The sequence below is a fragment of the Xiphophorus hellerii genome, chromosome 16 (assembly GCF_003331165.1).
Source record: "Xiphophorus hellerii strain 12219 chromosome 16, Xiphophorus_hellerii-4.1, whole genome shotgun sequence".
NCBI classification, from domain to species: domain Eukaryota; kingdom Metazoa; phylum Chordata; class Actinopteri; order Cyprinodontiformes; family Poeciliidae; genus Xiphophorus; species Xiphophorus hellerii.
The window spans coordinates 12537787-12562899 of record NC_045687.1 but is presented as its reverse complement, the minus strand read 5'-3'; the positions used below and the strand labels follow the sequence as shown (position 1 = coordinate 12562899).

At 41.7% G+C, this 25113-nt stretch overlaps 1 protein-coding gene across 2 annotated transcripts in view; it reads left to right on the top strand.

The window, feature by feature from the left end:
* The window catches only part of glis2b (GLIS family zinc finger 2b), a 30678-nt gene extending 5701 nt beyond the window's left edge, over positions 1-24977 (top strand). Inside the window, exons 2-7 of one of the 2 annotated variants that reach the window (XM_032586964.1) lie at positions 15735-15936; positions 16796-16926; positions 18684-18821; positions 18901-19034; positions 19113-19231; positions 19647-24977. In XM_032586964.1, coding sequence (XP_032442855.1) covers positions 15759-15936; positions 16796-16926; positions 18684-18821; positions 18901-19034; positions 19113-19231; positions 19647-20389 — 1443 coding nt within the window. In that variant the 5' untranslated portion in view covers positions 15735-15758 and the 3' untranslated portion in view covers positions 20390-24977. Of the gene's footprint in view, positions 1-15734; positions 15937-16795; positions 16927-18665; positions 18822-18900; positions 19035-19112; positions 19232-19646 lie in introns of both variants that reach the window. The other variant, XM_032586963.1, reaches the window with a different exon arrangement.
* The last annotated feature ends 136 nt before the right edge of the window (positions 24978-25113 follow it).

Sequence of the window (25113 nt, the reverse complement as noted above, 5' to 3'; positions counted from 1 at the left end):
CTGTGGTTTGGTTAAATTCTGACTCTTATATCCACATCACAATTCACTCCAAACTGTCTGACTTGAGTTTGCATTTCCAGATGATGTGAAGAGGTTTAAAGCTCAGTGTGTATTGCATGGAGTCACTATGCTTATGCCTGCTTTAAGGGTGTATTATTGACTTTGAATGAGATACCTGAACTGGGTTCTGTTGTTGCAGATTGCTAATTCATGCTTGCTGTTGCAAATAGAAACCTCAAGTTTGAGAGTGTGTGACTCAACTAAAATTCACCTGAAACGGAGCTGATTCAGACTGAATCAAAGGTAAAAGTGGATATGACTCTACAAGGCTCTTAATGTCATGTATTTTTCCGTAAATGCTCTTATGTATCATTATTGCCACGTGCCACTGGAGTGACAGAGTCATCATTGGTGGGTTATGGGATGTGTTTGTGGGGCGATGGTCGGCTCCATGGACCCACACAGTAAAAATAGACAGAACGGATGCAGCGCAGAGCTTGACTCACGCTCACTTGGAAGCTGAAAGACACTAGTGCATACCTCCTTGTCGCCTGGCTGGCGTGGCTCACACACCGTACATTTTTCTCCAGTTAAACTGTAACCACTAATCACCTCACCGCCTCACTGTTTCCTCTCAGAGCAGACAGCTCCTGGGTCCCCATGGTGGGTCAAAAGGCTCCCTATAGGAAACCACTCTTTCGCTTTAAATCACCTGTATTGAACATTGAAAATGAATGCTTCCTTCTTGCTCTTATACCAGCAAAGATCAGGGATCAGTTCTTCAGCTTCAGGTCTGCTGGGCTGCATTTCCAAAATAAACACAGAGAACTCAGTGCTCGAGTCCAAATACCCCACCCAGCCTCTTCTCATTTTCTGTAAAGTGCCTTCTGCACTCCCAACTCAATGATTCCCTCGTGAGAGGATTTCAGCTTGCAAACCTCTTCAGACAATATGCAGTACATGTCTGGAACAACGTGCTCTTGAAGGGAAGCAGTTGAATAAAGAGGAAAAGAGGAAAATTAAGACATAAAAGCATAACTTTAGTGCGAAAGAGCTGACCAAGAAGAATGTTTCTGGTTAGTTTCTTGGACTATTCAGAGCTTTGCAAAAATGTTTATACCCCCTAAACCTTTTCAGCATTTGATTTGACATCATACCAAAAACAACATATAGTGGCTTGAAGAAGAATTCACAATCCTTTAATTTTTCATCTATTGTGTGGAATTATGTCCATATAATTTCATTTGATTTTGTGGAGGTTGCCTTTTAGCTACCTTTTACTACAACTACAGCTGAAAGTCTTCTGGGGTGTCTTCACCGGATGGCGAGGACATTTGAACATCAATTTTATAATCTTGATTCTCAATTGGATTTAGGTCTCGACTTTAAGTAGGTCATTTAACACATCAATATGCTTTAATCTAAGCTATTCCTTTGTACCTCTGGCTGCATATTTAGGGTGTTTTTCTTACTGGAACAAAAGTTTTCTTCCAAGATCATTATTTATTTAGCTCCACCTGTCTTCCCATCAAATATGAGCTCCATGAGCTCCAGCACCATCTTTCACCATGAAGACAGAGCACTCAGTGTTAGTTTTGCATGCATTCCAGAAAGTTTTAAAATTTTGGTCTCCTCTGACCAGAGCAACTTTCACATTTGTCCGTTCACCAACGCTTTTTGACAAAATCTGAGGCCTTTTCTGAGGCCACAGACAGCTGTGTTTACACTGAGATTAAAATACACACAGGTGGACTCTGTTTTCCAGGTGACTTCTGAAGGCAGTTGGCTGCACTTGGCTTCATTTAAGGGTGTCAGTGCCAAGGGGCTTAGCATAAACGCATGCAAAACCTTTCTGATTTGTCTTTGTAAAGAAGCTGCAAAAACCAGTTACATGCTACCCTGTGTCGCTCTATTAAACGACATGAAAAAGTCCATGGGGTAGGAATCCTCCACCACCAAGGCACTAAGTGACAGCAGGAGCAGATGTAGTTTTACTGATTTTATATGTCGTGAAGCTCGAGCCCAAAACTGCACATTCAGCAGAAACACAGCTGGTTTGTGTTATTTACTCGCTTGGTTAACTCCCCGGATTCTCTTGTATACCCTAAGTAGCTATTGGCAGTATAGTATGGCTAAGGTATGTATGTGCATGATTTCTTGTTTGAAGAGAAGAGAAAGAAGAGTCAGATGAAGAGGAGCTCTGTCTGTAAGCACGAGTGAGGAATTACTCACTGGAAGGCAGAGAAGGGGAGTGGGACTGATGGTGTTTTTTTTTGTTTTTTTTTAAGACAGGGGGATGACGGAGAGATGGGCGAGGTATTTTGGAGACTCAAATAAGGCTCAAGTCTGGGCCTGGGCCCTGGCTTTCTGTCTGGGCATATCCATTCCTGTCAGCTAGCTTCCAGACTTTGCCCCCTCCTTCTTCTGTCTTCTCCTTCATCCCCAATTCAGACTCCATCGCTCCACCTCTCTTTCACTCCTTTGAATTTTTCTTTTTCCATAAGCCTCCTCCCCCCTCTTACCCCCTGCCCTGTAGCAGCTTCACAAGCAACGGATAAATTATATAAGAGGTTGTCCATCCTATAGAAGCTGTAAAAGAGGGAGGAAGTTAAAAAAAAAAGAAAAAAAAAAGCCTGGCCTGTGAGTGTTTACCTTCTCCGTGGTGGTTTGGATACGTTTCCAGCACTAATTTATTTCATATGTACTGACGTTTGCTTGAGAAGTAGCCTTATGTAATTTGGAAGCGTTTTAAGGTTGAGGTTGCATTTTGAGACGTGTTCTGGTTTAAGATGCTCTAAGAAGCAGCCTTACTGTTTTCATTTTGGTTGCTAAAGGTACAGTTGAAACCAGATATGTACATACACACTGTGCAATCTCTCTCTTTTTTTTCTTCTTCTCACTGTGACATTAATCTGACTAAGCGATTCCTCTTTTAGGTCAGTATAGATCACCTACATTATTTCTTATTGCTGAAAGCCAGAATATTAAGAGACTCAGAGGTTTACTGACATTCAATTTATTACACCTTTTTTAAAAACTCCAGATGATCTCTTGGCTGTGTAAGCTTCTGACTGGATCGGATCTGTTGAGGCATTTTAATTCAACACCTCAAACACATTGCTTCTTGTTTGACATAATGGACAAATCAAAGGAAAGAGAAGAGAGTTGTGGATCTCCATCCTGGATAAAACTTCCAGATGCCCAAAGGTGCCACATTTTTCAGCTCCAATAGTTATATGCAAGCATAAACACCATGGGAATGTCCAGCAATTATACTGTTCAGGACGAAAACCTTTCTGTGTCCCAGAGATTAACATGTTCTTGTGCAAAATAAGCACAACAGTGAAAGACCTTCAGAAGATGCCTTCAAAACAAGCTCAGGGACAAAGACCTTCATTATGAAGACATGACCTGTAGACTGATGAATCTAACATTCATATATCTGTACAATCAGTATAAAAACCAAAGATCCTCATCCCTGCTGTGGAGTATAGTGATAGCGTCATCATGCGTGCATGTTTTGCTGCATGAGGGACTGGTGCACTTCACAAAATAGACGACATCATAAAAAAGAGCACTAATTGGAAACACTGAAGCAACATTTTAAGACATCTGTGAAAAAGTTCAAGCTTTAGCACAAGTAGATCAGCCAAGTGGGCAATGGCTGAAAGTATACCACCACTCTAGATGAAAAGTGTTTAGAGGCAATGAGATCAAGCCTTTGGAGTGGCCAATTGTAATTGTGAGAAGCTTGATGAAGTATAAGTAAAATATCTGATCTAAGTCATACAATTTAAGAGGCAAGTCTACCAACTGCTAGTACTGCTTTGAAATTTGTGAATTTGAAGAAAAGTCATCAAAAAAATATCACAGTTCCCAATTTTCTAGCCTATTCTATAAAACAGAACTATTTTTACCCAACTTGTGTAATTTAATGTCAGCTGTAAATCAGCTTCAGTGCTGTCTGGTTGCTGTTACCCTAAGACTGTCCTTGTTTTAGTCCAAATTAATGACCTTAGGGCAAAAGGGTCTGAATCATTTTGGGTAAAATATTCACACTCTCAAAGTTTCAAAGTTTTTCATTTCCTGTACGATTGTATTTATTGGGCTTTGATGTTTCACCAAGAGGAAACCAGGAATCAGCTCCAGATTCTTCTGCTTGCTCATTTCCAGGAGATCACACAAATTGGAAGTGTCAACAAATTTAAATCAAGAATTTAAGTGGTGCTCCGTTTTGCAGCATTATGCTCAATCCATGTCTGTCGCCATCTCAACCGTCCCCCATCTGTCCCTTCGCATCTGTCTTGTCTCTGGTCTCTTTTTGCCGTTTCGCTCTCTTGGACGGAGCCACAAAAGATGAAAGCTGGAGGGTGGAGCATGGCACTTATAGAGGAGCCAGAATATAGGAATACAGCAAGGGGAAAAAAGAGCAGAGGGATAAAGACAAAAGAGAAGAAAAAGAAAGAAAAAAGAAAAAGACGGCCTGACCTTGTTCCTTTGCCAATGGTGGAGGCGACAGTGGGCAGAGGGTTGTTCAGCGAAAACAACTGCTACGGTTAAGTCAGACAGACCTAATGAGGAAAAGACAACATGAGCTTTGTGCGTAAATGTGTGATCATATGAGACAGACATGGGGCTCAAACAAAGACAATCTGAGGGGCACACCCAAGTTTAAAGCAGCAGCAGGAATCTTGGCCTCATATCACTCACAAAAGCACACATCTCCTACGCTACTAATTGCTCTCTTCTGTTTTTGTATTTCTTCCTTTTCCTCCTTTCAAAATGCTTTAGTTTGGAGAACTGAAGCGCTGCCCTGTTCCTCCTCCTCTGTGCGCACATGGACTCACATTATGATGCTGTTTCATTTTAGTATGTTGCAATTCTAACTTGTAACGCATTTTATGCACACAAAGTAGTGCATAATTATGCTAGAGTTTCAGTTTAAAGCAGTATTGTTAGTCAGTTTTGGTTTTTGTTGTTGTAAGAATTAACTTCATTGATCATCGTTCACATAACTCTATGGTTCCATTAAGTAAGTCCTTTCGTAATGGAAGAAAGTAACAAAGTTCTTCAACAAACAATATAAATATAGGGCAATCGTGGAGTTTGAAGCTGCATAACCTTTGAGACTCAAGCAGAGTCATCTTCCAGCAGAACAAAAATTGTTAGCTTTCAGTCGGAGTCTAAACGTGGTTTAGACGCATTAGAATGGCCCAGTCAAAGGCCGGAAATAAAGTCAATTAAGAACATGTGGCAGGACTTAAAAATTGATGTTCAATGATGCTCTCCATCCAGTCCTGCCTTTTTGGAGCTATTTCTCAAAGATGTGTTGCAAAAAAACCCCAACAAACCCCAAAGACTTGCAGCTATAACTGGTTCTTCAAAGTTTTGACTCAAGGGTTCTGACTAAATGAATGCCACACATTTTAGATTTATGCTTTTAATTAAAATCCATGTTTTTCCTTTTCTTTCCACTTCGGAATATGATACCGTGTGTCTGTCGATCATCAACTTCTGAGAACAAAAATAAATTGCGACTGTTTGTGAATCAACAAAATATGAAAACATTTTTGAACAAATGTGCTGGGTTCAAACCACAACCGCTCTGGATGACTTCAGAGGTGTCAGTCTCCAGCAGAGATCCGAGGTACAGGTTTGGGTGGAGGTGCAGGAATTCACTGAAAATATTTGAACTTTGAATGAAGAGTTAAAAACTCTAAGCACATTATTTGTGTTTGAAAAGTTGAAAATGCATGACTTTTTTTTTTTTTTTACTTAAATCTTACTTCTTAACAAGTTGGAGTGGCAATCCAAAATCCACAGTGGAAAAGGCTGAAAAGTTTCAACTCTGCAGAGATGAGCTTCCCCACCTCACGCCTCGCCTTGGCCGCAGCCTCAGCCTCCCGGAGGCCGTGTTGCTTAAAGGTGCAGCTGAGATCATATTACTGCAGCTATTGAATTAAAAAAAAGACCCGCTTCCTTGAGATTTCCCTGTGCTCACTTGCTTTATTGAGTTGCAAGCGAAAGGAGAGCATCTCAGGTCGGCATGTCAGTGTGAAAGGGGTTTGTTTCTCATGCGTGTGGTGCCATAATATTCCCGTTCAGGAAATGACTGTGAGACAGACTTTGCCCCTCCCAAAGTTGGAGCGTAGCTACAGTATTCTGAACTAGCCTGAACTCCACAGAGTCAGTGCTGCAGGTTGGCTGAATCTGTTTAGATACAGTATTTTCATACACTGCAAGTTCACTAGCCATCATTTTTAAACCTATAAACTCTACTTAGGTGTTTGGGAGTGGTCTGTTGGGATTTTTTTTGTGTAGAGTGAACCTAGTATTTCAAAGATTGAGGCAGGTGTCTGTGCTTTTCATTCCTGACCTGACTTAAGACTCATTTCTGCGTCTTTCAGTGGAGATCTCTTGCTATAAATCTGGCAAAGTGAGCTTGTACGTGCTTTGCATGTCGCAAACCATTTCAAATGAAACAGCTTAAGAAGATTTAGAGCCCTTTAAAGGTCTGTGATCTGCCGCTCAACATGTATCAAGCCCATTTTCTTCGATAAGGCCACTCTTTTAGTGAACACACCTCCGGCATTAAAAGAATGTGGCGTACTGCTGTGTACACACACTGTGCTAATACATGTTATTTGCCCAGCCCCAACAACGTAATGGGGAGAAAAGGACATTTTTTAATCAGACAGAGAATGAGGGAGCAGCAGAGAGGTGTTACTTCCAAACTCCACTTTCAGCAATCCCAGTAAAACAGACACAGCTGGTTTGTGAGCTGAAGAGAGGACTGAGTGTCATGGTCTTAGACCTTTTGAAGCCTCCAATGGCATTTCGTCTGGTATTTTCCTTATATGGAGCCCCATATATTTTCCCATGAGCTCTGGCCAGCTTTCTTGTCGTAAAAGAAACTCTGCTCAGAATGATGCAGCCAGTACTATGCTTCAATATTTGGGGTGATGTGGCCACATCAACATGTCATTCAGTTTAGATTTTTGCTCCAAACAAAAAAATATATGTTTTTTAACTTGTATTATTTTGGCATTTTTCACTGGTGCTCTAATTTTGAAATGCCTCTTGACTGATGTGCCATTCTCCCTCTTTTGGAAGTTCAAGAAAAGCTACTAACTTATTAACTTTTCAGATCCCACTAGTGATTTTTTTAGTTGACCAGCAACATTTCTAGATCAATTTTCTGGTGTTACTGGAAAATTTATGACACTCGAGAATCCATATAGTTTGTTCTTATTATTCTAAACAGGCATGTATTTTGCAGTTTCTGACAGGTTTTATTGGAATATAATAATAATAATAATAATAATAATAATAATAATAATAATAATAATAATAATAATAATAATAATAATATATTACTGTTACTTGCATTTCTTGAGGCAGTAATGCTAATGTGGTGTGAGTCAGCAGGAATGACAGTGATCAGTGTGGGAGTAGCGAAGAGCTGTCACTTCCGAAATCCAGTTCCAGCAATCCCAGCAAAACAGACACAGCTGGCCTGTGGGCTGATGAGAGGACCAAGAGCTGAGATGTTGTGCTATTTGATCATCGAGAGTCATGTTCTTTCCAAAGCTCCTTCCAGAACATTTAAAGCAATTTACAACAGCCACACACACCATCCCGCTTGCACAAAACAAAGTCAGGTTTGCCAGACATTTGCTTCTAAAGAAGCAGCACAAACTGTAAACTTTTTATGACGGTACTTTTTTGTCCAGATCTCCCACTATGAGCCCGCACAGCTTCAGACTCTCTTTTGCTCTTTCTCACACTGGCTGTGTTCCCTCTTTTCTCTCGCCTCCCATCTTTTCCCCTCCTGTTGCTTTCCTGCCGAGCGTGCTGTGGAAACGCCCCTGCTTGGCTGCCGAGCCAACTCCAGACCCTGAGATTGCACGCAGGAGTCGGTGGATTGCATCACTGCCTGCGGGGGGAGAGCCCACAGATTTTGATTGAGAGGGAGAGGAGGTTGGTGTGTAAGTGTGTCTGTGGAAAACAGACGGCAGCGATAGACGTGGTGGGAGTTTGTGAAGAAGAGGAAAAGAAGAGAGCAGTAGAAGGGAATGGGAATATAGCCTGAGAAAGTGAAGAGGAAGTCAAGAGGGAGCAGAGATGAGGCAGATTGTTTTGGGGTTTTTTTTACATGGAAGTGTAGGAGAACAGAGATGAAAGATGAGGAGTAAGGGTTGGAGGGATTGTGTTCACCGCTGGAGGTGGAGAGGCCCATCGGCGTTACAGGAGGTTAAAATAAAGCAGTTTGGGGATGGCTTCTCTTCTTCTCTCTTCTCTTACTCATGCTGCGCTAACTGCATCCTGCCGTTCGCCACCTTGTAAAATTGGGATGTTGTGAAACGTCCCGCGTTATTGTAACATTACTCACCGCTAATCTTCAAAGCCCTTGTAACCACTGTGCAAAGTGCTGCACACGTTGATGGATGGGATCGTTCTCCTGTGGATGCTGTCCTGAAATGCCACATACTGTGTTGCGGAAGAAATTTTATTCCAAAAGTTGCTCTGTATCTAGCTTTCATCTGCTTCGAAAAGCCATCCAGTCAGCATGATGCTGCCACCACACGTCGCCGTGTTACAGTGTTAGTTTTTCTACCAAACATGGCATTTTAGATGTAGGCGAGTTTTTGTCTCACTTGACCTGAGAACATCCTTACACCAATTTTTTTTTCTTAAAGATTTTTGAATAAAATCGAAATAAAAAAGTTACATGGGCATGAATATTTTTGAGTGGCACTATAGATTTGGCTATTCCATGAAGACCATCTGATCAGACCAGAGAATGAAAAGACACGTGATTGCATGTCCTCTCAGTCTGCACTTGTGTTGGACAGCATGTTCACTATGAAGGGCCTGAGAGAGAGAGACAAGCAAATTAAGTGCAGCTAGGGGAGTTTTCCCCTGTGCAGCAGCGTTTTCCAGCTAAATCTGCCTTTTCTATTAATTTGTTCCGTCAAAGCATCTCGGAAGAATGTTTTATTGCAGAACTGATTTCTTTCTGATCATGTTCTCTCCTGAGAGCACAGTGTTCTTTTTCTAATGACCTGGCGAATAAAAGAAGAACAAAGATCAAAAAACTCTTGCCAAACCATCCATCCATCACTCAGGCCACTGCGTCGTGCCACATTTTTATGAACTGGGTGCTTTAAATGACTATGTAAAAATACACATAAAACCTAAAAAGAATATTTAATGATATAAAATAATGTTGTGTAAAATAATTCCTTACTGACTCAATCTGGAGCGTTTTAAGAAGACTGTGCTGCGTTTCAGATGTATTCTAGAGTGTTTTTTCTATTCAATAATTTCAAATTGACATTTTATTTTCATTTTATTAAATAGTATTAACATTCAACCTAAAATCTAAAATTTATGAAGTTTGTCAATCTGTCATGAAACTATGCAGTATCATAACAGATTTTATATTTTCTTTCTTACTGACATACTGCTGGACCAATTCAACACATCTTAAATACAGTCAGCTGCATTAAGCATGCTCTCCTTCTTTCTCTTGCTGTGGTCTCCCTTTGACAACAAACCACAAGCGCGACCCGCCCTCCTTGTTCGGCTGCTCCCTCCCTCCTGGCACCTTCTCTCTTTCCCTGCCTTCTGCCTGGAATTCCTCCGTGTCTGAAAGCTCTGGCTGCGGGCCATCAGTAGCTCTCTCAGAAGCTTCCTGTTGCACTATTTTCTTACTTTACTAAACCTATCCCTCCCTTTTTTTCCCTTCTTTTACTCACTTTTTCTCCTTTTGATCCTTCTTTTGCCCCCATTTGCTCCATTTTGTGCTAATTTATTCCTGCTTTCCTTATAGAAAATCCTGAGAGAACTGGTGGCTGTTTTGGACTGCGCTAATGCAAATGTCTTTTCCTCTGTATTCCGGGGCTCCACAAACTGTTTTCCCTCAAAAGCCCTTCCCTGGGGGCTGCATGCATTCTGATATTACATAATACCGTCTAAGATTCAGTATGTTTGCAGCGGGGCTGAAAAAAGACGTTTGCAGGTTTAATTTAATGACAACAGTAGAAAACTTTAAAGCCCTGTTAAGTTTCTTAGAAAATGTACAAATGAGAAATAATCATTTAATGCTCTAGTAAAGTGACTAGGGCTAGACGCACACAGGAACAACCCACAATAGCCACAAATGTGAGTTTAAAAATTAAAGAATACAAGAAAAAAAGAAGGAGAGAATGAGAGGCCCAAAGAAGGAGGAGTGGAAACTGAGGTTTCCTGTCTGAGGAGGAGGCTGAATAAGGATGACAAAAGCCCGAAAAAGAAACTTCTCAGCTGTCCGACTATGTGTGTTTGTGTGTATGCTGGGTGATGCGTGAGAGATGAAAGATGTGGGTGGGTTCATGTACCAGCATAGGTGGGGTCCTTAGTGGCTATTACCTCAACTCACGTCAGTAATGACAGAAGAGGGATTAAAAGAGTGACCTCATACGGGTCTGATTTCTTCAGTTTCTCAATGTGAACATATTAATAATTCAGTATTAAAGTAACTCGCTTAGTTTTTTCATAGATTTCATTGATAGAGCAGAAGAGTTTTTGATCTGTTAAACCAGGACTATTCCAGAGATTTGTGCCTATTTGTGAGAAGTGCTAACTCCATCTATTTACTCTAGGTCTGAATTAAACATGTGGATCCCAACTGTAAAAAGTCAGGGGTTGCAACTTACCCACGTCTCAGTCATTTATAACTTACCCAATCCTTGTACCTGCTGGATGGAAACACAAGAAGTTTTTACTTTTTCCTTTTAAGTCCGTTAGTCTTATAAGTGCTGCTATTGACGACTGCGGCCATGTTTTTTTCACACATTTAACAGTGTTTAGGAAGAAAATGTTCTGCTCTGCGGTGATTCATGTCAAAGACTCAAGGGAGTTTCTCTGTTCACATCAGGCCCGTTTCCACTACAGAGACCTTTTCCAGGAACTAGGGCAGCTTTTTGGGTCCTGGCATAAAGGTTTGGAAATTTATTAAGTGGTAATAACCGCAGTGAAATGTGCCTGAAGCTCGATTATATTAATTCATTAATGAGGTGTCATTTCACTGATTTCTTGAAAAACTTCTAGTTTTTTCCCTCCATCACACCTTGAAATCCTTGACATTTTAGGGATTAAGAAATCAGCCTAAGACGACTTTGTGTTTTTATAGTGTTGCTTGGATCAGTTGGCCTCAGTGCATGCGCGTGCATGTGTGTGAAAATGAGAGTGAGCGCACAAAGAGCCCTGGGGAGAGATGACTTACCTCCTACAGACCACCTCCCAGGGTCCCAGCAGGAGGGAGATTAAGTTACAGCCAACCTCAGAGGGGGCCGCACAAAATCTGTAGACATACACATTCTTTCACCCTCCTAGACCCTAAATCCGCTTGGAAAATAAAATATTGCACAATATGATTTTGTACCCTGAAGCATAATCATCTTATGGTTGATAGCTATGTTCTCTAAAGCAGACTTGTCTGAAACCTAACCCTCCCTGTTCTGATGTCCTCAGATCAGATCAGGTGAAAGATCAGGCAGTCAGGGCCGGGTCAGCCTTGATCCGTGGGCTTTTAGCCCCAGAACACAGAGGTGTTGAAACATGCAGCCCTGCCTTTGACCTGATGCCCCTTCTATGCTGTCTCAGTCGTTAACCCGCCCAACTTTCATCCATCTTTGACCCAAACTTACCCTCTAACACACATACACACACACACACACACACACACCGACTCAAGAGTCTTCAAAGGGACTTGTGTTTAGAATTCAGGACTCAGGTTGGAAAGATTTACACGAAGAGATAGATGATAACGCTCGCTAAGAAGACACACACAAACCTCCCTTTGAGGAATCTTCCTCCACCACTTCCTCCTCACCCTCATATATCCTCGCTGTGGCCCCTGCGATCTTCCCTCCTTTCCTCCCTCCCACTCAGCTGCTGTAGTCCGTGTTTACTCGGCGAGAGATTGAGAGAGGGCCCAGGGAGGGACAATGCTGCCTTTCAGAGACAGTGCCGACCCCACGGCTGAGCGAGGAAGTCTGCATGGGGGCCAGCCAACACCCCTTCCTCAAACTTCACAGCCACCCACAGCAAAGCTTTACACGCACACACATGCACATCCGCACACACACCCACTCATCTCACAAGCATGCACGGACAGAACGCCATAATCTTCCCTTGCCTGCATCACTCCCACTCTCTGCTGCACGGCCCTATTTGTTACACTCTTTCTTACAAGCCCCTTCTCAGTGGATGTTGTTTCAAAGATTTAGCCAAAATCCTGCAAGTCCAGTCCAAGATCCACACACACATCGAGTCACTTCCCAGTCAGACTGACTGAGGGTAGGAAGAGGTGAAATACAACCATGGGGACACTGGAGGCGTCTCCTCTGAGGATGACTGGGACTCACTAAGATAAGTTGAGTATAAATAATAATATTAAAGCTTATTAAGATGCTTTTAATGCATTCATCACATTTATAAAGTTATTTTCAGTTATAATTCCAAATTAATATGGGTTAATATTTGTTTGTTGCTATGTTCTACATGTTCCATAGCAAAATTCATACACTGCACATCAGTGTTGAATACAGCATCCTCACAGTGAAACGTAGTGGTGGCAGCACCATGCTGTGGGGATTCTTTTTATCAGAAGGAACAGGGAAGCAGCTTATTCCAAGAAAATCCTTGGAATAAGCTGCCAGAGGCTGCAGAATTCTTGAGACTGTGGTAAATATTCACCTTTGATAGCGGAATGGAAGGTTTAGATATAATCATATCCAGGTGTTCAAATGGCCCATCCCAAGTCCAGACGTAAATCCAATAGAAAAACTTGAAATGCTTTCAACTCAGATTGATTTTATCCAGCAAAAATCTTAGTCTGAACACTCGCAACTGTTGAAATGTCAAAGTAATACGACTCTTTGATACCTCTGATCATAGGAGGTCAGTGTTTACGTTATCAAGCCTAAGTTTTCCATAAACTCACATGGAAAACTTTTATAATCAAGCAATTGCCAAGGATTTTGATTTTCAAAGAGATTTGAGACATTGTTCTAAATAAAACAATAAAATGAAACCTCAAAATTGCTGTAGACTTTTAGAAATAGTTTATGCTACCAGGCCTCATATCCACAAAAGGCATGTAGCCAACACATACAAACAAGTAATTCCCTGCACAATTTATGCAGAAGAAACTAATTACATTCATCAGACCTGTCAAACCTCACCTTGATGCTCCTGTCTTCTGTTACAGCACAACAAATATCAGTCGCAACATATTCACTGATCAAACGACTGTGCTCTCTCGTGACACGTGCTCAGCTGAAAACGTGACAGGTTGTTTGTCTGTTTTTAACACATCACGCTATTTCTTGTGTTTTCATCTGGTAAAATTGATCCCAACTGTTGGTAACATAGTGTGCAAACATGAAGGCTACACAATGTTTAGATTTTATCCTTGCGAAGAACACGAGTGTCTATTTTTGCTGTAAGATCAAACTGATAGCAGCATAATGCAGCTCTGTGTATATACACACTCTGCTTCCCTGTTTGCACCCCCTCTGAGTGTATTATCATCCTCTTATCTTTGGCTGACGGGGGTCTCTGGACCCTCTTGCAATCCCCCCGTGTATGGATATGCATGTGCAAGCTGAGGCCATCACTTATTGGGATGGTGAACCTGCTTACCTCCATGCTCCATGCCTCCCAGACACAAGGCCGTCGTCTCATGTGGCTCCCGGCCAGTTGCTCTCAAAGCCCACCATTCACGGCAAACTGTGGCCTGTATGAGTCTGCGTCAGCATTTGTGTGAAGGAGAGAGGAAGGACACATGAATTTGTGAAACTATGGCTTGATTAATTACTTCTGTGCATGGATGGATTTATTTGAGTGCCTGGCTAAGATGTGTATCAGGATGTAGGGCTGCACGCCTGTTTGTTGCTGTGTTGTGAAGAGGCTTTTGAGGAGATGTGTCCATGTTTGTTTGGTGAGGTGGAGCAGTGAACCCTAAAGCATTGCCCTCTGAGGTTTCAGCTTTAAATCAGCATTACAGCACTAGTACAGCCTGGATGTGTTATGTAGAAAACCTCTGATGATGTTCAAGAACAGAATCACCTCTTTATGTTAAATCAGTGTGCCCTAAATCATGGGATTTATTGTTATGTATTCATATTTAATTAAAGTCTTATAAAAGTATTCTTACCTCTTGAAAATGCTCCCATTTTTGTCATGGTAAAGCCACAAATTTCACTGTGTTTTATAGGAATTTTATATGATAGAGCAACACAAAGACATAGAAAAACTTTAATATTTGTTACAAATCAAAACTGGAAATGTTTGGCACATTTGATCTGACTTATTGTCGTATTTGTTTGAATTTGATGTAAGTCTTTTACAAAACCACCTATTCTTTTTGGGATACATCTCTTTTTTTTTTCCAAAACAACTCAAGCTAAGTCAGATTCAACAGAGAGCATTTGTGATCATAAATTCATAAATTCTGCTTCAGATTATTAACTCGTTACTATCTCGCATATTAACATACATTAATTGGGGTTTTTGTTCTGCTGGAAAGTGAACCCGGACATCAGTCTTAGTTTTTTCTTTCTCATTCGTTAACAAGTTTCTTTCATGTGGTAGTGGCAGCATCATGGTGTGGGGCTGCTTTTCTTCAGAAGAGCAAGGGAAGCTGGTCAGAGTTGATGGGAAGAGTGTTTGGGCTAAAGAACAGCCTTCCCATAACATGATGCTGCCACCACTGTGTTTAACTGTAGGAATTGTGTGTTCAGGGTAATGTGCACCCCTGTTTACGTAGACCAAAAGGTTTCATTTTTCCACATTTTCAGTGAAGATTGTGATTCTAACATGATATAATGTGAAAAAGCACAAATTAACGTTATCAAGGAACTCTAAATGTCCTGCGGCTAAGGAAGAGGACAATTAAAGTCTCCAACAACAGCAAAGCCTCTGGCTGGGTTCAGAGGTCAGTGTGCTTAGAGCAGGGAGGAGGTGAACTGAGCGGGTACAGCTGGAGCTGAAGGCCTGCGGCGTTGGTGGCGGGTCTCAAAGGTCCAAGTTGGAAGGTGCACAGAGGGGATGATAGGATGGGTTACGCTGGTGGAGGGCCTGATGCGACAGTGTGTAAAGGCCAGCAAACCGGCCACGGGGTGAGGTGAAAAAGGCCCAGCAGAGGGGCCGACCATCTGGATCGGATTGTAGAAATTCCTCAGGAAGAGTGTGAGAGTAAAGGTCAGGGTGGAAAAAGAGAAGGGGGTCACTGAGTCCTCATCGTGTGTGTATGTGTGTGTGTGTGTGTGTTTATTTTTCTTTCTCAGTGTTTCAGATTTTGATTGTGGTCGGTTTGCCATTGTTGGAGAGCGCTCCCTGCTTAGTGGGGTTGTGGAATGTGAGATACTTTTTAAACAAAGTTCATGTGGGAAAAGTTGCAGGTGTGAGAACCTGCCCTCTGCTGTCTGACGCTTATAATCTTGGACTGTTGAATTTCTTTACGTTAGTTACTAAGAGATTTGAAAATAGACTAATCTCTAAAAAGTCTTCACCTATTTTCTCTTGCTACAAACACAAACCCCACAAAGTGGCACATGAGTGGAAGGAAAATGACAGATGGTTTCCAAAGCTTTTCTTTTTTTTTTTTTTACAAATAAAAAAGTGAAGTGAAGTGAATATAGCGTTGAAAGTGTGACACCTTACCTCAATCCCTGTTTTTGCAGTTGAGAGGTCAGCGGGTTGCAGCCATGCTGTCGCTGGACGAACCCCTGGACCTGAAACTACCTCGGAGGGCAAACGGGAAGGACAGGGGAACCCGCTCTCCTCTTCTCTCACCGCTGCATCCCAAGCGGGTTCGCCAGCTGCATATGACGGATGATGGGACAGCAATTATAGAGCCCGCTTCACCTGCATCTCCACACTCAGGTAGGTGGTAACCAGGCGATGCCAGAAGCAGACACACTGATGTTGGCTAGTTTATAAGCCGCTTCTGCACAAAACTGATAGCAGTGAAAAAAAGCTTAAATCGATACTTGGGCCAGACAACTTTGCAATAGTTTTTGTGATTATTTTGTAATGTCCAACAACAACAGCTAGAAAGAAAAGCTCCGTGTGAGGAAAGGTGGTATTAACCTCATGCGGTGTCCTTCACGTTAAGTCTATTTAGTTTATGAGATCCGAAACAAAAGGTGGGCAACTCTGAATCTCAAAGGCTGGTGTCTCTCCTGTTTTAATGGTTTTCCTGTTTCAACAACTGACATAAAAATACTTCCACAGATAATGTCAAAAGCTATTGCAGAACATGATCTCTCTTAATTCTCAAAAACGTTTCCAAAGGTTATTTCTTTGAGAATTAGCATTATCCGTCTTCGACAAATTAAGAATGAACCCGTTTTTCTAGGGTAGATTGGTCCTAATTTTATTAGTAATCATAAGAACTGCAGAAAAAAACTAGATTAAAGTGAAAAAAAATATAACTTAGAACCTAGAGATAAAACCTTTATCCCCCTGAAACATGCCATATTTGAAATAGGATTGAACAGGACAAACTTTACAGAGATCACTGGTCATCTTCTGTGCCAGACTGAGCTCTGAATCCTGTCTGAAACTATTCAGATCAATTTTCTGCAAACGGTAAAACCAACAAAGTGAAAATTTTATACACAGCGGGTTCTAATCTGTAGCTGGTGGTCAGGTTTACAAAAATGGTCGTCCTGTGAGTCCAGTGTCCCTGTAACAGATATCTCAAGAGTGACATCACTCCAACATGAGTGTACTTTCTCAGGTGTGCAGGTGGTCCCTTACGACCGGACTGACACCCCAACACCTCCTGCAGTGGACCTGAGCATGTCTCCCTCCTCCCGACACACCCCCAGCTCTCCAGAAATGAGCAACGGCAGTTACGTTCCCTCAGGCGTGAGTATGACATCCAAGTTCCTGCAAACACTTGGAGTGACAAAATGTGGAAACGATTCCACATTACTACAAATACAAACCACAAGCTTTCAACATCTAGTCGCATTACTCAGCCCGTAATCTGAAAATGGAAAGAGTATGGCACAGTGGAATGTTCTGTGTTGCTAATTCAAGTTCAACTCAAAATTCAAAAATACTTTATTATTTATTTTATAGATCCTCTCTGTCCAATCTGACTGAGCTTGGACCATTTTGCAAAGATGTAATTACATCTAAAAATACTTGCAGTGGTAATTACAGATAATTTTGTTTTTACAAAGTATTGACTAATTATGCAAATTTGTTTTATGAAATACCCTGAAATGTTGTAATATAACAACTTGTGAGAAAGTTTAAGCAGTGTCAATATTGCAAAATTTTTAGGGCACTGTATGCCGTCCGCACTCAAAGTTTTACGCTCTCCTTCCATAGTCTGACTCAGGATGTTTGGGTCATCAAATCAGGGGCAACATCAAGTTGTGTCACACTGTCACAGGGGAATTCAATTATGCAAGGTTAGGGAGGCCTCTGTCCATGAGAGGGGAAGGAAAGCTCTTATCAAACACGACTTGTGTCCCCAACAATTGCCTTTGTCTGTGAAACATGCACTCAGTGGCCCCATTGGCATGTTGTGTGCGGGGGTGGGCGTGCGTGGGGGTGTGTGTGTGTGTGTAATCAGATTTAAGACAAAACTACGGCCATGCAGACCTCATGCCGCCTAATTCAATTTTAGTGCAATTGAATTGAATTGCTAAGGCAGTTAAGCCACCACTCTGTGTTTTACCTAACCCCCTGAGCCTACAGCTACATCCTTATTCTTAGATAAACCTCCATCACTCTCACTTTCTTGCAGTTTCTCACACGTTTACCATAAGGAAAACACTCGCTTTCTTCTTGCAAAGAAAAACACAATTCCCTCCGCATTGGAAATGAGTGTGTGTGTGTGTGTTTCCAAGATTTTAGATTTTTAACTCGTTTCACTGAGATATCTGCTTTTTGCTTGAGCAAGTCTCCACTGCAGGTTACTCTCAGCGTGGGTAAGCCTGTTCATTAGCTCTCTGAGGCTCAGAGAGTCTCTTCACTCTTTTGCAGAGGTTTGAGATATAGTAGGGTTTGCAGCAGGACACTACTTGAAGAAAATGGAATGAGTTATAAGTTTAGTGGCTTTTTTAGCTTTTTAGTTTTATTGGCGATCAAGCCCGGATTACCTGTTTTTCAGCAAAGTATCCCCATGCTCCTCATAATGTGAAAAATATCTTAAATTAAGCTCACATAGGATTATCTCAAAATGGCAAATTTAGAAAAGTCCAACCATTTTTAATGTATAAAATAACTGGTACCACACGTTTGGCAATAGAACAGTTTTTAGTCCTTGCCTTTAACATTTCACAAAGTAGCATAAAGGCAGGGATTTTTAACCAATCCTCTGCATACTTTCTCTGAGCTGCTCTGTGTTGATTTGGTCAGTTGCACAAGCCTTACTGAGCCTTTTAGAGAATAAACAGCCCGCAGTATCATAGATCCTGCACTTTACTTAAGTGTGGGAATGACATTTTTCTCCTTCATACAACACCAAACACACTTGGAGTTTTTGTTGCAGAAAAGTTCAATCTTACCAGAAAATTCAGTTCTAGTTACTTAAAAAAACTTATCAGCATTTCTCTGTTGTTTTTTTTTTGTTTGTTTTTACTGTTCATCAGAATTCTCACATCTCGCAGGCGTTTCAATTCTTTGTGCCAATTGGTCCTGGAGCAGGACTTCACCTGCCATCCTCTATGTTCATTGGCCAAACGAGTGACAAGCGGGCTTCTCCTGACCTTTCAGCGGATGAACAACTTGCATGTCACTGGAAAAAGGTAAACAAGAGTTGGAGTTTGATATTGAGAAACCTTTATCACCTCTTACGGTTTACAGAAAATGTTTTCCTTCCTTTAGTGCCACCTGCTCTTTGACTCTCTACAAGATCTTGTGGACCATGTCAACGACTTCCATGTGAAACCTGAGAAGGATTCTGGGTACTGCTGCCACTGGGAGGGCTGTGCTCGAAAAGGAAGAGGGTTTAATGCCAGGTGATGAAATCATTCGTTGGGGGCATATCAGATATTCTGTATTAAAACCAACGTTTTACGTTTGTTTTTTGCTTGCAGGTACAAAATGCTCATTCACATACGCACTCACACCAATGAGAAACCACACCGTTGTCCCACCTGCAACAAGAGCTTCTCACGCCTGGAGAACCTCAAGATACACAACCGCTCGCATACAGGTCTGTTTGGCTCCCAATTAACAGTAAAGCTAAAATACAAAAAAAAAATCACCTAAGACGGTGTTTGCTGCGAAGCCAATTAAACCATTTGAATCAATTGTGTTGGATCAAGTAGACATCTTATACCTGAAAGACATTGTCAGTGAAGGACTGGAGCTAAACATCCCTACTAAACATTCACAAAAATATGGTTGTATCTTATATTTGAGAGAGTTGAGGGCTCCATACGCTCTTTCTGTGTCAGTAAAGGTTGATTGTGATTATTTTCTTTTGCACACTTAGAGTTTTTGAATTTCTGGCTCTTAAATGCAGTGATATTTGCTGTTTATATTTAGGGTGTAAAGAAAGCATTTCTTAAATGTATTTTTTTAGGATGTATATAAATTCTCATGTGGAAAATCTCTCCCCTCTGCAGGTGAAAAGCCCTACATTTGTCCTTACGAGGGTTGCAACAAGCGCTACTCCAACTCCAGTGACCGCTTCAAGCATACGCGCACACATTACGTAGACAAGCCCTACTACTGTAAGATGGTAGGCTGCTTGAAGCGCTACACAGATCCCAGCTCGCTGCGGAAGCACATCAAAGCGCACGGCCACTTTGTGGCTCAGGAGCAGGGCCCCCCAAGCGGGGTAGGCTCTCTGCTGAAAGGAAGTCAGGGCGGAGGACCTTCTGGCGTTGGCAGTAAGGATTCAGAATTGCCCTATGTCAGCGGAGCTCACATCATCATCCCTGGAGCAGCTGCCGCTCTGCTGGGAGGCCACACCTTGCAGGGCGTAGGCGGTACTCTTCCCTTGTCCCCTCTTAGCCCAAGGCCCCTGGACCTCACCACACTGGGGAGCCCCAATTCGTCTCCAGCCAGCCTAGGAGGCACATCCATCTTGTCCTTTAACGGCTCCCCTCTGGGCCTGGCTAAGGCCCCTTTACTTTCCTCTGCCTTCCCTTCCTCGGCCCTTGGCCTGCCAATGGTTCCAGTGCTGGGCCCCACTTCAGAGCGTCGGCCCCACAGTCACCAGGCAAAGAGAGGCAGAGGAGATGAAGCAGAGGATGAGATGGCTGGGAGGGTCCTAAACCTCTCCACAGGTGGGTCTCATGATCCCCTATCGTGGGTGGTCATTCCCCCAGGCGCTGTGGTGCTCAAGCCAGCTGTGGTTAACTGATACAAACACACACATACCCACGCCATCTCACACACACACGCCCTCTATCTCACACACACACATTCCAAAAGAGCTCAGGGGGTTGATTCCATAGCAAGGATGTGGGATGTCAAAGGTGACATGGATTGGCTTGAACAATCAATTCCAGGCAATGCATTAAAAGGTAGGAGTTTGGAAAAAGACACACATCACCTCACACAATTTAAGAATACAACGCAAGCCTCTTGTATTGTTGAAGAACTAAACTTGAGGCCCAAGATCTGTGTTCAGGAATATGTACAGTCCTGGATTTGTATCACAAAGCCTTAAAACAAGGCTCCTCTTTGCTTTCTTATTTTATACTTTACTCATTCTGGCTGGTTCTGTGGAAAAGGACCGTAAACGTGACAGTCTTAGTGCTCTGTGTTTTTAAAAAATGTCCTTCTTCATCATTGAGTATTTATATGACTGTACTTTGACAGAGTGCCTCCAGCTTAGTGCTGAGGTACGGTGCCTCGCAAAAATATTCACACCCTTTGAGGTTTTACACATTTTGCAACAAACTACTCCCAGGCATTAAGCAGTTCAGATTTACATAAAAGTAACCGTGTTGCAAATGAAAAACTAAAGGTGTGATGTATTTCTATTCAGCCCCGTTTACTTTGATTTTCCAGTGCAACCAAGTACAGCAGCATAAACACAGCTGTTCTGTGGAGGCCTTTTAGGTCTCTTGGAGAACATCAGTAGAGTTTTACAAAGACCAACTAGCACAAGACAGATATAAAATGACTTGAGAAAGTTATAGTGGTTTCTTTCCAGGGGGACAACAACGCTAAACAGCAAAAGCTAAACCATTCTCGCGTTAGAATGGTCCAGTCAAAGTGTAATGACACTTGGAAACCGGTTACAAGACCTAAAAACGTATGTTCAAGGTAGATACAATGTATTACTATGCAATAAATTGTGTTGGTTTGCATGAAAAAAAATTTAGAATAGTTTTGTTGTTTGAAAAGACAAAGTGTTAGGAAGCTTAAGGGGTTTGAATGCATTTTGCAAGGCACTGCACACCACAAAGGAAGCACTCACACACACGCATGTAATAGAAAGATGTTTCAAATGTTCTGAACATTTGAAACATCTTCCAACATAAATTTGACAAACTTGCCGAACCAAAGCAAGTGAACTTATTACGTCTTATACTTCATTTAAACAGAGAGCTTAACAGTCTCAACTTATAGTATTGAAACCTCAGAACTGCTGCTAAATGTTTCTGCTCCTCCTGCTTCATAAACTGGGCGAGAGCACTTTTGACAATCCGTCCCCGGTCTTGTGGAGGGTGATGAACACGGACCAGACCGGGGGCCGAACGAACAGACAAACGGTGTTTAGCCACCTTGCAATGACCAACCATTACTTCCTCTCTTTTTTTCACAAGTGAAACTTAAGGCACTGGTGTGTCTGACTCCCCCTACTGGCGGGACGTGTCGCAACCTCCCGACTCACAAAAACCAGCACTGTTCAGCTCCTGGATTGTCCAGCTGCTTTACAGTAATTCAATCAACGGGACCTGGTTGTGTATAAAAGGCCCTCAGTGGTGATAAACACTGCAGCCTTGTATTCTTTAAGCTAAAATGACCCCAAACCAGCTGTGAAAAACAGGTGGTGGGCCTATCTACATGAGATTCGACCCCAATAAGCTTCAGCTGTGAAAAAAACAACAACAAAAAAAAAAACAAAGAGGGAATGTTCACGTTGTTCCACAGCGGGAGATGGGATACACTCAGTGCTGCCTACAGCTGGACTGACTAGGACGCCACACTATCCCTAACTGCCTCATTTCAGTCTGTCCAAAGGGGCAAACAACATGTAAAAAAAACTTCTGGGAAACACTTCATGGTTCGATTAAGCAGTAAACATGCACTTACTAAAAACGACATGTTTTCTAAAATGTTATATTTAAAGAAAATAGCTCTTATTTCAGTCCCCTTACAAAATTGTGCTTTTTGTTGGGAATTTCGTCAGACTTGTGTTGCTCATGCAGCTATAGTGTTGAAAGAGGATGGAGCAGGAGAGGATCCTTAAAACTAAACAGACTGACATCTCTCCTCGCTCTTCATCACTCCTCCGTCTCTTTTGTCTGTGTTTGATGACGTTGGCTGTTTTTGAGTGTAATTTTTCATTTTCAAAACTTAGGAGCAAAAGTTTTCAATTTGAGAGCAAGACATTTTATGCCATTGCGCTCCCCTGCACAACTCTGCTCTCACAAAAAAAAAAAAAAACTTGTTTGCTTAATAAATACTCTACTCTTGCATCAACTCTAATTTTTGCAATCAGATTTGATGCCTCTCGCACAAATATCTTACGCTCTATTTACACCTAAGGGCCAGTGATGTCAAAGTCTCACCTGTGATTCTGTTGGCTGTAACTGCTACCAACACTTTGTTCCAAGAGAAAGCAAAGAAAATCTAAAAAGTTTTTAAAGCATGACATGTAGGATTCAAACAGGAGCAGAAGATAGTTGTGCAAAAGGGAGCAAGCAGATTATGCAGAACCTCTTTTGCAGCAGAACATATTTGGAACCAGATATGATTATTTTCAAGCGTGGGAGCAGAGTTTCAAATCAGGGCAACACATTATCCGAAATCAAGAAATTCTCCTCTTAAATTGAAAATAGTATGCTCATATTTTTTTGGCAGAAAAATCCCCTTATAACTGTTTCATTTACCCGTTTCTATTTTATATTTTTGCCATTACTATGATTTTTTTTATTTTTGCAGATGTTCAGACGAGACATTTTCTTTGTGATGTTGAAGTTGCCTCTTGTGTTCTACATGGCTGCTCTGCAATCAGTTTTCTGCTGCCGGGGATGAGTTTGTGAAGGGGTTGAAGTTGGGGGGAAAAGTTTTGGATGGCTTTCCAGAGCTGCAGTTTCCAACCAGAGGCTCACACTTCACACGGATGGTTAGATCGATCAGAAACTTCAAAAAGTTTACCTACATTTTAAACTTGTGGAGAGTCAACTTTTTCGACTGATTGGCAGCTTGAGAGGAAAGAGAAAGGGTTATTAGGATGAGAGAATGGACAGGGGAGCTATTAGGGTGGAAGTTGCGTGCCAGCAGAGGAAAAAGAAAAAAAAAAGCAACTTGCAGCCATCCTATGCTGCCGCTCTCCATCTGGCCACCCACCCACCAAAACGGCCCTCTCAGCTCTGAAGTCACCGGCTGTGCTGGGCCCACTGTGGCAGCCTCTCACAGAAATACCAGCCTGCAGAAAAGTAGGCCACTGAACTCTTCCTGCCCCCTCTCTCTTCTGTGTTACCCGTCTTCTTTAGATTAAACCCGTGGCTCAATTCCACCACCTCCTGGTTACAAAACATTTACCAAAGAACACTAAAGTACACCAAGAAGAATTAGTCTCACATTAGAGCAGAAATATGTTAATAACATAACCCATTGAGGTTATTTTTTTTATCAGTATTCCTGCAGGACTAGCAATCAAAATCCATTAAAACGGATTATTTACAAAAGTTCAAGATGTCTATTCCTTAAAAGTAAACATTTTACCATTTAATGTCTAAGCTTGGTATGTTATGCACACAAACCATTCAACTACTAATGCTTAAAAAGTACACACTCATTTTGATTAAATCAAATTCTCAGTACGCACATTGAACATGTCTATTACATGATAAATGTCTTGCCATACAAGTTGCACTACAAAGCTCCTTCCTAATAACACCACCTCCACACACAGTTTAGCTCAAGCGTCAGGTCAGGTATTGGAAACGAGTAGTCTGCCGTGTGAATGGACAAACCTCGCATGTAATGTCGTCAGAAAGAGGCGTTAAGTAAGCCAGACATGGTTTCCATGGCAACAGCAGCGCCAACAGATGCTGAAAGAGGCCAGGGACAGAGACTCAGCGCCGGCAGCAGAAATCTCAGCACGACATGGGTCCAAATGGGATCCACACATTTTCGATATTAAATAAGCTGTATGATCCATTAACCCTTTGAGCTCAGCCTGTAATAATCTGCACTTTCCCCCCCCCCTCAACTGTATACGTTTGGGGATGCTGTCACATTATTTTCCAATGTCTAAGCTGTGTTTGTGTTGTTTTTGGGAAATAGTCGCTACGGGGTTTCAAGTAGGACTCTGTTAAACATTTTTAAAAGTGGTACGGACTCCTGGAGTTGTTTAAAATCCCAGATGCCAGGACACAAAAATGACCCACATCAGAGGCTCGCTTTGCTGGAAGTGCCACAGTGTTGCACAAAGGGTTAATGATATGACTAAGGCCACAGGAGGCCTGTTCAACTTACGTTTTTTTGCACATTTGTGAGATATTATGTCAGTATTTTAATTTTTCCAAGTGCCTTTTTTATTACAGGTAAATATAGAAGTTATACACTATATGAGAAAAAGTTATATGAAAATATATTTTTCCTGGCACCATGTTCTGTGGTTGAACATGCAGAATTTTAAGCGTTGTAAAAGTCTCCAATTGGTACAACATAGCGGTGTTCTCCTGTTTTAGAGGAATTTTATTACGATATTGATAATAATGTCAATGAAAACAAAATGTTTAATAAAGTTGCATTTGATAAGTGTGCTTATGTTATTTTTTTTACATTTCTGCAAATACTGTTTCTTTCACACTCTGACAATCATATTATCCTCATTTACATTCAACAAAAAGCATTGTTAACCGAGTTTCCAACACTGCAGTCATAAATATTATTTTTACA